The following is a 14,138-nucleotide window of genomic DNA, read 5'->3' on the forward strand; positions in this document are numbered from 1 at the left end:
AATGTGTAAAAATGTGTATTGATCCTCATTCTCAGGCAATTAAATACCAACACTTTGATTTCATAGGTTGCGCTAACCATCATCCCAAAGTGGCAGCATTTCACGACCTGAGAATGAGACTCAGGAATGAACGATTCCATATACCATCTTTGGAGATGGTTGGAGACTGCAAAGTTATGCATAACTAACTAGTGTCATACTCCTATGTAAGGTGCAAAACACATTTGTAAGTTTAATCACCGTTCAAAACTTTATTTCACATTAAATCTGCTCTCATTATGCTATAGTATATTTCTGTACTATATACAGAAGGGTGCACTACAGTACAAGAACAATGTACTATGTAACAATGTCAATGTGTATAGACAGTACATAAATTGGTGACATAAAAAAACTGAGCATACATCACCACTGTCACATACCAAACATAGTCTGCAACTGGATGAGGGTGATGAAGCCTGCATCTGGTGACGTTTGGTCATACCGAAGACATGAATGCAAACCTTGGGCCAGCAGTTAAGCACCTTCCCCTCTCCTTTCCTGTACGCCACATTAGCTGTGATCTAGCTACATATGAACAACATGGTCATGACCTTCAACCATAGAACACTGTAGTTCTATTGGTTTTACCTGATCAACAAACGTGTTTGTCACTGCATAGCATAGCAGCAAAAGCACAAAAACCTACTGTCTTTAAATAGAGTGAAATTATTTTTTCATAGCTGACATGCATGCAAATTTTTAAAGGAAACCTACAGTTCTTTATCCAAAGAGTTAAATGAGTGCTGCAAAAAGGTAATAATTTTATGATTGTCCAGTGGATATACTGGATTCATCTAAAAATCAATCAAGCCAATGAAAACCAGCTGAGGATTTAAAGGTTGAAAATATCAACACCCTCCTGTTGATGAGGTTTCATCAAATCAAACTGTGTCAGAAAATTACATGACATAAATCTTTCATCAGTCATTAGCTCAAAACTGGCAATTACAACTCTGTCAAAAAAAGTATCTGGCTGATGAGGTGACAACTTTAATGACAGCCTTTGGACTCAAATTACTGACTAAACTACAAGTCTATGTTGTCTAGAGTTTTGTTTCCAGACACAGAAATAGACCAGATTAAATAATCCAGGTATTCTCACCCAGCTAATTCAGTTCTTCCAATATAGACAGGGAACAGAACTTTCAATCTTAAATGAGGTTATCTCATCACAGCAAACTATTACTAGTACTAGTCCAAGAGTAGAATCACTACAACTATTAATGGCTGGCATGGTGTTATGGCTATAGAATGGTAATGTTCCTCACCTTCAAACATGGTTTCACTACAGTCAAAATTATACTAGACTTTTTTGAGTCCAATACTGATACCAGTATTTTATCAGCTGAACATGTTATCCAATATGTATGAGAATATATCCACTAATCTTGGCCTGGCTGATTAATCAGTCTGTATGTACAATTAAACCAGATAGCCAAAGGCACTCATTTGTCAACTCTGTTCAGTCACCTGACTGACATTTGTAAAATATGAACTGCTTAAAACCAAGTGTTACAATTTATACATATCTTTATACATTTCAGTGCCATATTTTGTGATTTCATTGTTTTAATACAAGAAGTTAACTTTGTCTTTTTTGCTCATAGTCATTAAAACCAAATCTTTAGCAGTTATTTATTTTTTAATGTAATGATTCAGTTCTATTGTATTTTTTGCATGCATACATACCTGTACTTTTTGTATTGAATTATTGTGAATTAAACTATGGTTATGCCACCAAAAGATTTCAAAAGATTTCAAAGAGGTTTTCTAGTCAGATGTTGTAATGTGGTACTGATTATGGGGAAAACTGGGTTGACCTTTAAAGAAAAATTCTATTTAAACTGCAAAATTTTCTATAGATACATTGGAGGTGTAACAACTGAACAGTCACTCTTTGCCTTTAGTCAGTTTTTTCCAGGAAATGTGAGATTATGTATGAGGTCCACTTTAATAGTTCATTTAACAGTGAATGTGTTTAAAATTTTCCAAGTTTGAATTAAAGGATTTATTGATCATCATCTCATCAGCCCCACATAAAATTTAGGTTAGCTTGGAAGAACTGAAAATCATACGTCATGTTAGGTGATTATTTGAAATTCCTTTTTGACATATACTTAACTGAAAACAGTCCAAAGACAATATATTTATTGTTTCACCTCTTCATCTTAAATTTTAGTAAATTTGCCAGAAGTACATTTCAAACAAGTTGGGACAGGGGCAACAGAAGACTGGTAAAGTTGTAGAATGGGTTTTAGGTCTTGACAACAGTTTTAGATAGCTTTAAAACACATATGAAAAACTGAAAATTCCAGGCAATTGGGTTAAATCAAATTAATGAAGTTATTCACAAATGAACAATAAATGCCAGGGCTGGGTTATATAGTACCGGTTCCTTAGATTTAATGCAATGTACTGATGGTGCAAATAGGATATATTCTGACAGCATGTGTCTCAGTATTGTCGGCAGTATCTAAAAATGGTCTCAGAAACAGCAAATACTTGACAATGTAAGTTTTCAGTCTTTTCCTAATTCCATTTCTTACATATCAGTTTGTAATTACAATGTCACTATAGACTTAATCAACTGCATATCAAGTATCAGCATATGCAGAATTGAGAGCAGCAAATAAACAGTGAGCTCCATTATATACAATTAACTTGCCCACTTTGTCAAAAGTTAAATACACAAACAAACAAAATATACCTGACATGGTGCTGCAATGCTGCGATCCAGAGGAGCTGGACAGTTACAAAGTCTGATATGCTGCTGGGGAAAGTGCAACATGACTGCATCTCCTGTTGGAATTAAAAGCATGGAGTCTGGCAAATGGTTTCTCAGCTCTGCAGTGATCTCATTACGATGCCTTTATTTATTTAACTAATTCATGGAAAATCACTGGTCATCAACCTTATTGCCAATTACCATTTTCCAAAGTGCTTTTAACAAGCAACTGTTGCTTCCACTCATTTTACTATAGGATGAACCTAAAATTTTTGAACATCTGAAGTTTTTCAACACTATCACAAGCTTGAAAATAGTCTGAAGTTATGTAACTTACATGAATGTGATTTATAGTAAAATGGCTAAAATCAGGTTAAAACATGCAAAAAACACTTGTATTGTCCAATTCTGTTAACAGCACTGCATGTCTTTAAATATGTTGAAGGATTAAACATGTGCAGTTCTTGTCATTCCAAGCTCATCATGTTACTTGGCACATTAGAAAACCTGCTTTAGCTGTTGGAAAAGGAACAAAATTTTCAGTTAGGTTGATTCAGTAATCTATGTTGCTATGAGTTTTGTCAGAGCAGCAGTGGAGAGAGGTTGCAACTGAGCTCCAGCTGCTGGAACTCAGCATCAGGCCTGTCTACATCAGTGATGGAACTAAACTAAGAAAACAGAGTGCAGTTTTGTGGTGGTGAGAAGCCCACAATCAGCCTGCAGTGCTCATTAATGGCTATGTGACCCTCCAGAATTTGGGGGCACTGTGGTACCCCCACCTCCCCTCTGTCCATGGTCTCTCCTGCCGTGGCCCAGAATACAGTGAGCACTGCCACAGCCTTCATCATCATCTCCCTCACTTTCAGATGATGACTCTCCAAACTGTCGGGGCTTCTCATAAATACAGCAACCTGGAACAAAACATACAGTATTAGTACCGATGTCTTCACTGACACATTGTAAGCTCCTTATTGTCAGTCTGAAAATCAAAACTACAGCAGGACACCTTGCTCAAACGTGTGGTCAGAAATAGCAATAGTGATGATATGATAAATCAGGAGGATAAAGATGCAGAACTGTCTAGCAAGGAAGTATTTACATTTTAACATTTTAAAAAATCCAATTTAATTATCACTATAGAACACCAGAATAATGAAATGACTGATGTCCTTTATGCTTCTCACAAAAAACAAAAGGTAAATGAATGAATAAACAATCAAGACGCAACAACAATCGGCAGGGATAGGCTCCAGCCCCCCCGCGACCCTGACGGATAAAGCAGTATAGAAAATGAATGAATGAATAAACAATCAAATCGTAAAAATAAAGCCATTTTTCTCCTGGAGGAGTATGCAGGATGAGCTGAGAAAAGAGGCTGCTCCATAGTAGGGTGATATGGTGATACTTCTACATCTGGACTGGTTGCCAGTCCAATCACAGTTGTGCTTAAACACCAGTAAAACAAATGAGATGGTGATTGACTTCTGGAGAAGGACATTACCACTTGCACCGGTGAACATCCAGGGCGCGGACATTGAGATGGTGGACAGTTTTAAGTATCTGGGTGTCTACCTCAACCATAAACTGGACTGGTCACATAATACTGATGCCCTGTACAAGAAGGGATAAAGTCGCGACCACCTTCTGAGGAGACTGAGCTCTTTTGGAGAGAGCAGGCCCCTCCTAAGGACTTTTTATGACTCTGTGGTAGCCTCTGCTATTTACTACACTGTGGTCTGTTGGGGACCGGGACAGAAAGAGACTGAACAAGCTGTTCAGGAGGGCCAGCTCTGTCCTGGGCTGCCCACTGGACTCCGTGGAGCAGGTGGGTGAGAGGAGGATGATAGCCAAGCTGACATCCATCATGGACAACACCTCTCGCCCTCTGCATCAGACAGTGGAGGCTTCGAGCAGCTCCTTCAGCGGCAGACTGCTACATCCTCAGTGTAGGAAGGAGCGCTACTGCTGGTCCTTCATTTCCACTGCTGTTAGACTATATAATTCTATGGTCTAGTCCTCTTTTCCTCCCTTATGAGGACTTGTATACAGCTGTATATTGTACTGTTTACTGTACTTGTAAACTGTTAATTTATTATCTCTATACATAATTTTTTTGTAACAGTTTTTGCACACTTTTTGCACTCCTTTTCTGTTCTTGTGAGCTGCCACGACAAGTGAATTTCCCCACCGTGGATCAATAAAGTTCACCTTATCTTATCTTATCTCTTGACAGACGGCTGGTGAACAGACTGTTGATAGTGGGTGGTATGGACTTATTTTAATTCATTTCTTTTCAGTTCAACTTTGGAAAAATATCTGCTGCGTTCACTTTCACACACTGTTTTACTCTATCCAAAGAAGCTCAAATCTCTATTTGCCTGCCAAGCACAGTAGTCTTGAGTGTAGTGTTGATAGGCTGTTTCTCATAACGTGCGACCAGTCAGAAAGTGCTGTGGGTGGGACACTGGGAGTAGGACTACACAGTGGTAATCATAAATGCATTATGAGAATGTATAAGACAACACTTACAAAATAAATTAAAATAAACAACTAATTAATTGAAAAGTGCTTATAATACATTTACGGTGGTGAATACAGACAGAAGCTACATCAGAGAGTAATACATTTTAAAAATAATTTAAGCCTAACTATTTTCATGATCTAAAAAATTATCTGAATTGTAGGTTATGTGACCCATCGCACCCCTATGTAAGACTGATGCTCTAACATTGGATTCTAACATTGAATTTGGCAGCCCAAATTCACACAATGTATAGGGGCCCTTAAAAATGTGGATAAAAATGCCTGACAATCTAAGAAATGACAGCAAAGATAAGTAACCAATGCATGAGATGCTTGTGAGTTTTTGAGTTTGTGCTGATAAGGATGATGAACTTACATTTTGAAGACCTTCTTCCCAGGTGTTCATTGTCCACAGTGTCACTGGACCACTCCACCTTCTTCTCAGTCTTCCTCTTCCTCAACTTGATTGTCAGGCTTCGTCCCTCCTATAACATGTGAGAGGTCTGCTAACAGATATTGGGCACCAAATGTGTACTCATTTCACATGACAGTGTAAATGTTTCTCTTCTGTGTCACTTAGCAAGAACATGTGTACTGGGTAAATACAAAGGTATAACTTAAGAACTTAAAAGTGTGAAATTAGGTTGTACAAGCTAAATTACAAAATATCAGTTGGACTGAAAAGATCTATGGCAAATAATATATGACATGAACCAAAGTATATGAGGACCTGAAAACACTAGCCAAATATGTTAATTGAACATCTGATTCCAAAACCCTGGGGATTATTGTTCTGCCTCCAATGCTCCAGTTTCAGACCTTTTGTGAGCTGGCTGCAGGGTTTGCTCCCATTCAACAACAGCATCAGTGAGGTCCAACATCGACTGCATGACGCCTATTTTGCACTCAGACTATGAGTTCTTCTCAAAGATGTTGCATGTGGGTGAGGTCAGGGATCTGTCTTTCTGTTCTTCCACAACAAACTTTGAAAGCCACTTCTTCACGGACTTTGATTTGTGTAGGGGGGCTTGATCTAGAATAGTACCTCAGGAGTAGCATTAGCTAAAAGCATACCATACCATATTACATATACAGATAAGTATGTGGTAGCTGTAATACCAATAGTTCTTAGCTAACATCCAGTCGAGCACTGTCATTTCAAGGGAGCTTAGCATCACTAATGTATACGGCCTCGTGAAGCTTCAAAGGCTAGGACTGAAAGCCATGTTATACAGGCTATAACTTGTACACTGTCTACAAGTAGAGCGGCCCCGTTAGTGCTGGAAACAACTGAACAGGTTTGTACATTGTACTACAGTAAGCACCGATGAGCAAAATGGTCAAAAAACTATTCGGCCCTTCACTTACCTGTTGGGGCGGCGGCGGTGTGCTAGTCTGAACAGTCTCTGTTATAGTCTCGCTTGATGTCCCAGGAACCTCCGCCATACCTGGAGCTGCTTTGCTAACGCTACTGTTAACGTTAGCTAGTTTTAAAATGTAAAAGAACCGGAGTCGACCGTCAGTAATAGACGGTAATAATTATACAACGTTATAGCTGCAATGACTGACCTGGGTTATTTCAATAACAGATTGTATTAAAATTGAAGGCTGTTGACCCGACGAGAAGCTTTGAATACTTTGGTGATGTGACTAACACATAGTCAAGGTGCAAAATAAGTTGCCAGACTCAAAACGGAAGTGTTATCAGCTTTGTTAATAATGGTTTCGCACAAACAAACAAACGTTTCAACGAGTTTCAGCATGCTATAATATAGTATTATACATGCAATGAAGCTTATGAAACATTAATCAATGAAACAATTAGACATTAGTATTCCAACTGGTGAACATTGTTTCCGTACTTTATTTTTAGATACAGGCAAGAGCCTTCGTTTCTTTTAAGGTTTAACTTGACAGCAGTAGTGTTGTGGGGAAGATATTTCCAGACGGACAACGATTATTTCCTGTTGGATTCAAAATTTCAAAACAAACCCGAGATTGTTGTTTTGGTATCTTTAGAGGAGAAGACTTAGAAGTAGTGGTGGATGTTCTGACGATGAAGAAATGGGGTTCGGGTGGACTTCAGTTTTGAGTCAGAGTAAGAAAGGAAGAAAGAAATGAAATAGTGCGAAAACACCTGCTAGCAAACGCTCACTTACAGATGACGAAAGACGTGAAGTGCGAAAAAGCTAATGACCGACGAGTTCAGGGTTATTCTCATATTTAAAGGTGGACATGAAATAGCATTTGTAAGCTCGATTACGTTAACGAATGGTTTGAGGAAAACACTGGCAGATATTGAAGTAGCCAAAATGTTAAGAGATGGCAGTTTATTTGTGAAGTGTATATTTGACAAGCAATACAAGACAGACAAATTGACAACACAAGTGTTGGAAGGTAATATGAAAATAATAAATTTCTACAACCCTTCCAAACAGTTGGACAAAGTAAAGTTAGAAGAAGCCATCTTGGATCACTGGAGAGGGAAAATAATTTGGTGTGGAGACTTTAACACACAGCGCAGTATGGGGGAAGCAAGAAGACTCAAATGGTGAAATTATAGAAGAGGTCATGGAGAGAGGTAGTTTGTATATCTAAACAATAGTTCAGGCACAAGGGTGAATTTAAGAGCACTACTAGCACTACTAAAAAGCACTATGTCTTCAGAATTTGATAAATTATAGGAAACAACAGGCAGTAGTGCTTTATATTTAAAAAAAGCACTAAAAGGAAGTTTTGGAGAAGACATTGTGACTAATTGGGAAGAAATACATTGTTAGAGTGTGACATATAATAAAAAGAATGGATATCATATAAAGAAAATTATAGAGGCTTGATAGTGGATAATAAGGAAAAAGCAGTCAAATCAACTATTAACACAAACCCTGGTTAAATACATAACAGGAAATTTGAGCAATGAAGAATTTTATATATTTATGCATAAAAATGACTCCAAACATCAGCAGATTTTCACACAAGTCTTGAAAGTAGACAAAGAGAACCCAATCAAACAAATGAGACAGAAAATTATCCAATATTACATACCCGTGAGTTGCAAAAATATGTAATCTTCTAGGATTAGCAGTTAATTTGAAGGCCAAATTAGAGCCTATTTCTTCAGAGGTGTGTCCAATCAATGTGATGAGATTTATGTATCATTCAGTGCCCTGTTTTATTTTAACAAAACAAACAAATAAAAAACAGGGAGTCAAACTGATCTTCACAATACATTTATGAAAGTATATGATGGTATGGACAAAGGAGCTTTCTGAGGACCTCAGGAAAGAGTTGTTGTTGCCCATCAGTCTAGAAAAAGTTGTAAAACCAGTTCGGAGACAAATCCACGGTCAGACGGATTATGCACAAATGGAGGAGATTCAAGACCACTGTTACCCTCCCAGGAGTGGTCAACCAACACAGATCACTCCAAAAGGTACCTGTGTAATAGTCCTAGAGAGGTCACAAAAGAACCCAGGGTAACTGTGAAGCAACTGAAGGTCTCTCTCACATTCGCTGATATTGATGTCCATTGGGAGAATACTGAATGGTGTGCATATCATAGTGGCAAGGACAAAGCCACTGTTTGTCAATCACTGTCAAACCATCTGCAGTTTGCTAAACATAATGTGGACAAGGCAGAAGGCTACTGGGAAAATCTGTTGTGGACGGATGAGTCCAAAATAGAGTTGTTTGGTTTAAATGCCACACTGGAATCCTACCGCGGCACCTTCAGTCGTAGACTGAGACCACCGAGGTGCTCCACAGGAAGTCCTTCCTCCCTGTGGCTATCAAACTCTTCAACTCATCCCTTTTACCCACATAGGACAATAACAATTTATCCTGCACTACTATCAACACTTTAAGATTGTATCCTCACCCGCCGAAGAACTTGCTCTGATAATTGGAGACTCTGTTTTGCGAAACGTTAAGCTAGCGAAACCAGCGACCGTAGTCTGCATTCCTGGGGCCAGAGCGGGCGACATTGAATCAAATTTGAAACTGTTGGCTAAGGTTAAACGTAAATACAGTAAGCTTGTTATTCACGTCGGCAGTAATGACATCCGTCTACGCCAATCGGAGGTCACTAAAGTTAGTGTTGAGTCGGTGTGTTCATGTGCCAAAACAATGTCGGACTCTGTAGTTTTCACTGGACCCCTGCCCAATTCGGCCAGTGATGAAATGTATAGCCGCTATTCATCCTTCAATGGCTGGTTATCGAGGTGGTGCCCAGCAAACGGTGTGGGCTTTATTAACAATTGGCAGACTTTCTGGGGAAAACCTGGTCTAATTAGGAGAGACTGCATCCACCTCAGTTTGGGTGGATGGATGCATTTCTAGCAATTTGGCCAATTTTATCAGCATCCCAACACCCTGACAGTTCAGAGCTGAGACCAGGGGACAGAGCTGCAGTGCTACACACTTCTCTGCGCTTCTCTTACAGCAGTCACCTGCCCAAAACTCCATAGAGACTGTGTCTGTTCCTCGTTTATTTAGACCTAAAAATAATGTACGCAGTAGAGGAGCTGTTCAAGATAATCTGATTAAAATTAACTGCTCTGCCATTATTGTACCGGATAGGAGAATTAAATGTGGACTGTTGAATATCCGGTCCCTGTCCTCAAAAGCTGTTCTTATTAATGAGCTCATTTCAGATAAAAATATTGATCTGTTTCGTCTAACTAAAACCTGGCTGTCTGAGGATGACTACGTCTCCTTGAATGAGGCTACCCCACCTAGCCATATTAATGCTAATGCCCCTCAATGTTCTGGTCAAGGAGGTGGGGTTGCAGCGATCTTTGACTTTGACTTTTACTAGACCAAACACTCATTTGAAAGCCTTGTTCTTAGTCTGTCTCATCCCACCTGTAGGACAGGTCAGCCAGTCTTATTTGCTGTATTGTACCGTCCTCCAGGCCCATATTCTGAATTCTTAAAAGAATTTCCGGAGTTCCTGTCAAGGCTGGTCCTTAAATCAGATAAAGTTGTAATTATTGGTAACTTTACCATCCATGTAGATGTAGTTAATGATAGCTTGGCTACTGCATTCAATTCCATACTAGAAACAACTGGCTTCTGTCAATGTGTGTATGACCCACTCACTGCTTCAACCACACCCTAGACCTTGTGTTAGCATATGGGATTGAAATTGAACACTTAACAGTCTCTACTCAGAATTCAGTTTTATCTGACCATCATTTAATAACTTTTGATTTTCTTTCAGCCGATTGCACAAAACCGAGCAGAAGCACTCTCACTAGATGTCTGTCTGATAATGCCATAGCCAAATTTAAGGAAACTGTTCCGTCGATTCTTAGTACAATACCCAGGCTCAGCATGTGAAGGGACTCATGCACTACCCCTAGTTGCCATGACAACTTTGTTGATAGCATTGCAGGCTCATTGCATAGCACGCTCAACCTAATTGCGCCTCTATCTAAAAAGAATATAACTAGAAGAAGCTCTGATCTGTGGTTCACCCAGAAACACGCGAGTTAAAGCAAAGATCACGACACATGAAGAAATGGCGTTCAACAAAAAGGATGAATTCTATCAAGCCTGGCAAGATAGTCTAAAAACATACAAGGCAACACTCTGTACAGCCAGAGCCAATTATTACTCATCAGTCATAGAAGAAATAAGAACTGCCCCAGGTTTCTATTCAGAACTGTAGCCAGGCTGACCCAGAGTCATAACTCTATTGAGCAATCCATTCCTCCACATCTCAGTAGCAGTGATTTCATGAACTTCTTTAATGGAAAAAAATGTAACCATTAGAGATAACATTCAAGACCTCCTAGCATCACTTACCACAAATTTGTCTGTCAATACAGCTGCATTAGAGATAACCACTAAGTCAGATACATACTAATTTCTTCCTATCAACCATCAACAATTGGCTTATATCATTTCCTCCTCTAAATCCACAACCTGTCTCTTAGATCCTATTCCTACTGGACTACTTCAGGAAGACTTTACTTGGCACCTCCTTACTAGACATTATTAATTTGTCCCTGACATCAGGCTATGTCCCAGAGAGGTTTAAAGTTGCTGTAATCTAACCTCTTCTAAAAAAGCCCACTCTTGATCCAGGAATTTTAGCAAACTATAGGCCTATCTCCAACCTGATCTTCACTTCAAAAATTTTGGAGAAAGTCGTCGCCAGTCAGCTGTGCAAGTTTCTACATAATAACAGCCTATTCGAAGTCTTTCAGTCAGGTTTTAGGGAACATCACAGCACTAGTAAAAGTCACCAACGACCTGTTCATGGCCTCTGACCAGGGCTGTGTTTCAGTACTTGTCCTTCTGGACCTCAGTGCTGCATTTGATACTGTTGACCACCAGATTCTTTTACAGAGACTAGAAAATCAAATCGGCATACATGGAACTGCTTTAAGCTGGTTCAAGTCCTATCTATCAGACAGACATTACTTTGTACATGTAAATCACAATTCGTCCATGCACACTAAGGTTAGCCATGGTGTTCCACAAGGTTCTGTGCTTGGCCTGATCCTATTCACAATCTATATGCTCCCACTAGGCAATGTGATCAGAAAGCACTCTATAAATTTTCACTGTTATGTTGATGACACCCAACTGTATTTGCTAACATAACTGCAATCCTGTGTTGCAGATATTAAGGATAACCCAAAACTTTCTTCTGTTGAACTCAGACAAAACTGAGGTTCTACTAGTTCGTCCAAAACACCTTATACCATGGGTGTCAAACCTTGGCCCGCGATGCAATACCAAATGACTACTAGAGTTGGCCTGCCGGTATTAGTGCATTCACCGCTAATACTACAAATACCATAATGCACTGCTGTTGTTATGGCGCGTCAATCAGGACAAGACCCAGAATACGCAGACGTGCCATATCACACAGAGGTGAGATGGTTAAGCTGAGGAAAAGTACTGAACAGATGTTTCTAGCTGCATGAGGAAATATGTCAGTTTCTGGAAAGCAAGGGGAAGGACCCAGCAGAGGTACAGAAGCCAAAGTTTCTATTTGAGTTGGCCTTTCTGAGTGACATGTCGAGCCACCTCGATGCGCTGAACCTGCAGCTTCAGGGGCGGGGGCGCATCATCACGGATGTTAGGATTGTGGCCGAATATTCGGCTGTTTTCCCTTTGTTTTTTTTTTTTTGTTATTTTTTCCTTCAGGCATGCCGGGGACAGCTGTGTCGGCAGGACAGGGAATTGGAGCTGAGTAATATCACCTGTGTCATTTAGCCCACCTGTTTCCTGTTCTCCGCTCCTTACTTAAGGACCTGGGGTCCGTTTCATGAAGCAGGTTCAACAAACTCTGAGTATGTATGTTAACTCTGAGTTGACAAACCCTGAGATGAAAAACTCAGAGTTTCCTGTTTCAACAAAGCTGATTCGCATTAGTTTTGTCGACTCTGAGTATGTTAACTCTGAGTATGTTGAGGCAAGCTCGTGCACCGCGACTCTAAAAAAGCCCTCATCAATGGAGCCCCAATTCACTGATTCACCACGGAGGCCGGAGGGCAAAGAAAGCGCTCAGCATATTTTTCACCGCTGGAGCTGGAAATTTTGATGGAGGCGTACAGTGAATATCGGTATATAATCAGGAAAAAAGTAACACCTGCGGCAAAAGGAAAGAGAAAACGCGTGGGGAAAAAATCACTGCTCGAGTCAATGCGTAAGTTTTGTGTTTAATCACTCATAAAATATTGCATGTAAAATATGGTATTGACCCTCTGTTCATGTGGTGCAACCCAGGGGGGTGAAAAACAGGTGAAATAAAAAAATATAATTCAGTCAGGTGAGGCTGAAACATAACATGCCTGGTTGTATCTCACTTTGCTACTCGCTTTGTATGTAACTCAACACACCAAAACTCATAACCAATAGTGGTGTAAAGTTCACAGAATAAAATGCTTGTCTTCAAAGGATAATGAAGATGAAGACACTGTGTCTGCTGTCACAGAAAGGCCTACAGAGGTATCATATTAGATCAGCTTTACATGTACATGTGACATTCTTGTATGGATTTATATTGACATGGAAGCTGACATTGTTATCCTTTGTTAACAGAGCGTAACTGGACAGCATGAAGAGGGTCCATCAAACTCTGCAGCACCAGAACACAGTGAGAGTTTCAGTAAACAACACAGTTTAATTCTGTACAATTGCACATGTAGAATAATATATAACAGATAAGGAAATGGTGCACTTGGACCAACAGATCCAAAAGGCAGATCTGAAAATCGAGATACTTAAATACAACCTAGAGGTGGGTGTGCAGTCACAGGTAAATTTAATTTATTATTGGAACAATATGAAAAACTAACAGAAAAATGTTCTCTTTGTCTCTCTCTGTCTGTAGGATATAAGGAAGACTAAATAAAATCAATGTGTGACAGTGTGGTCGTGCTTTTATTGATTTAACCTGGAAAATGATTATTGCATATGAGATCTCTGATTGCTCTTCCATCCTGGTTTTCTGGGAGGTGGATGGGGTCCTCCTCATGGTCTTCTGTTTCTCTGAGTGTTGCTCTCCTCTAATAGTTGCAATATTATGGAGAATAACACATGCCACACTTATGTCACAGGCTCTCTCAGGGGTTACTCTGAGATGACGTAAGCCCTGGAAACAGGCTTTCAGCAGGCCTACAGTCATCTCTACCCTGGCTCTGGTCCTGCAGTGTGCCACACTGAAGTGCTGCTGGGGGCCTGGTTGAGGGTCTGGGTAAGGAGTTATGAGTGTGGGTTAGCAGGGGTAACTCCTGTCACCCAGAAGGAAGCCTTCAATCTCTCCTGCAAGTAAAGTCACATTTATTTAGTACAGATATTTTTCAAAGATCTTTTCATTAGACAAAGATCT

The 14,138-nt window shown here is 39.7% G+C and overlaps 1 protein-coding gene across 1 annotated transcript; it reads right to left on the bottom strand.

Moving 5' to 3' along the window:
* Positions 1–227: 227 nt before the first annotated feature.
* On the bottom strand, positions 228–6,996 carry ppp1r11 (protein phosphatase 1, regulatory (inhibitor) subunit 11). Its single transcript, XM_046418031.1, has 4 exons — positions 6,860–6,996; positions 6,659–6,774; positions 5,667–5,775; positions 228–3,678 (listed from the first exon to the last, which is right to left on the bottom strand). The coding sequence occupies exons 2-4, from the start codon at positions 6,734–6,736 to the stop codon at positions 3,497–3,499; spliced, it is 369 nt and encodes a 122-aa protein (XP_046273987.1). The 5' UTR covers positions 6,737–6,774; positions 6,860–6,996; the 3' UTR covers positions 228–3,496.
* Between the last annotated feature and the right edge of the window lie 7,142 nt (positions 6,997–14,138).

This window comes from Scatophagus argus, chromosome 17 (genome assembly GCF_020382885.2).
Source record: "Scatophagus argus isolate fScaArg1 chromosome 17, fScaArg1.pri, whole genome shotgun sequence".
Classification (NCBI taxonomy): Eukaryota; Metazoa; Chordata; class Actinopteri; family Scatophagidae; genus Scatophagus; species Scatophagus argus.

Coding starts and splice junctions, on each gene's coding strand:
- ppp1r11 (XM_046418031.1), bottom strand. CDS start 6,736: ATGGCGGAGGTTCCTGGGACATCAAGCGAGACTATAACAGAGACTGTT. Junction 5,776..6,658: donor CACCGCCGCCGCCCCAACAG/GTAAGTGAAGGG, acceptor CACATGTTATAG/GAGGGACGAAGCCTGACAAT. Junction 3,679..5,666: donor GGGAAGAAGGTCTTCAAAAT/GTAAGTTCATCA, acceptor GTTTTGTTCCAG/GTTGCTGTATTTATGAGAAG.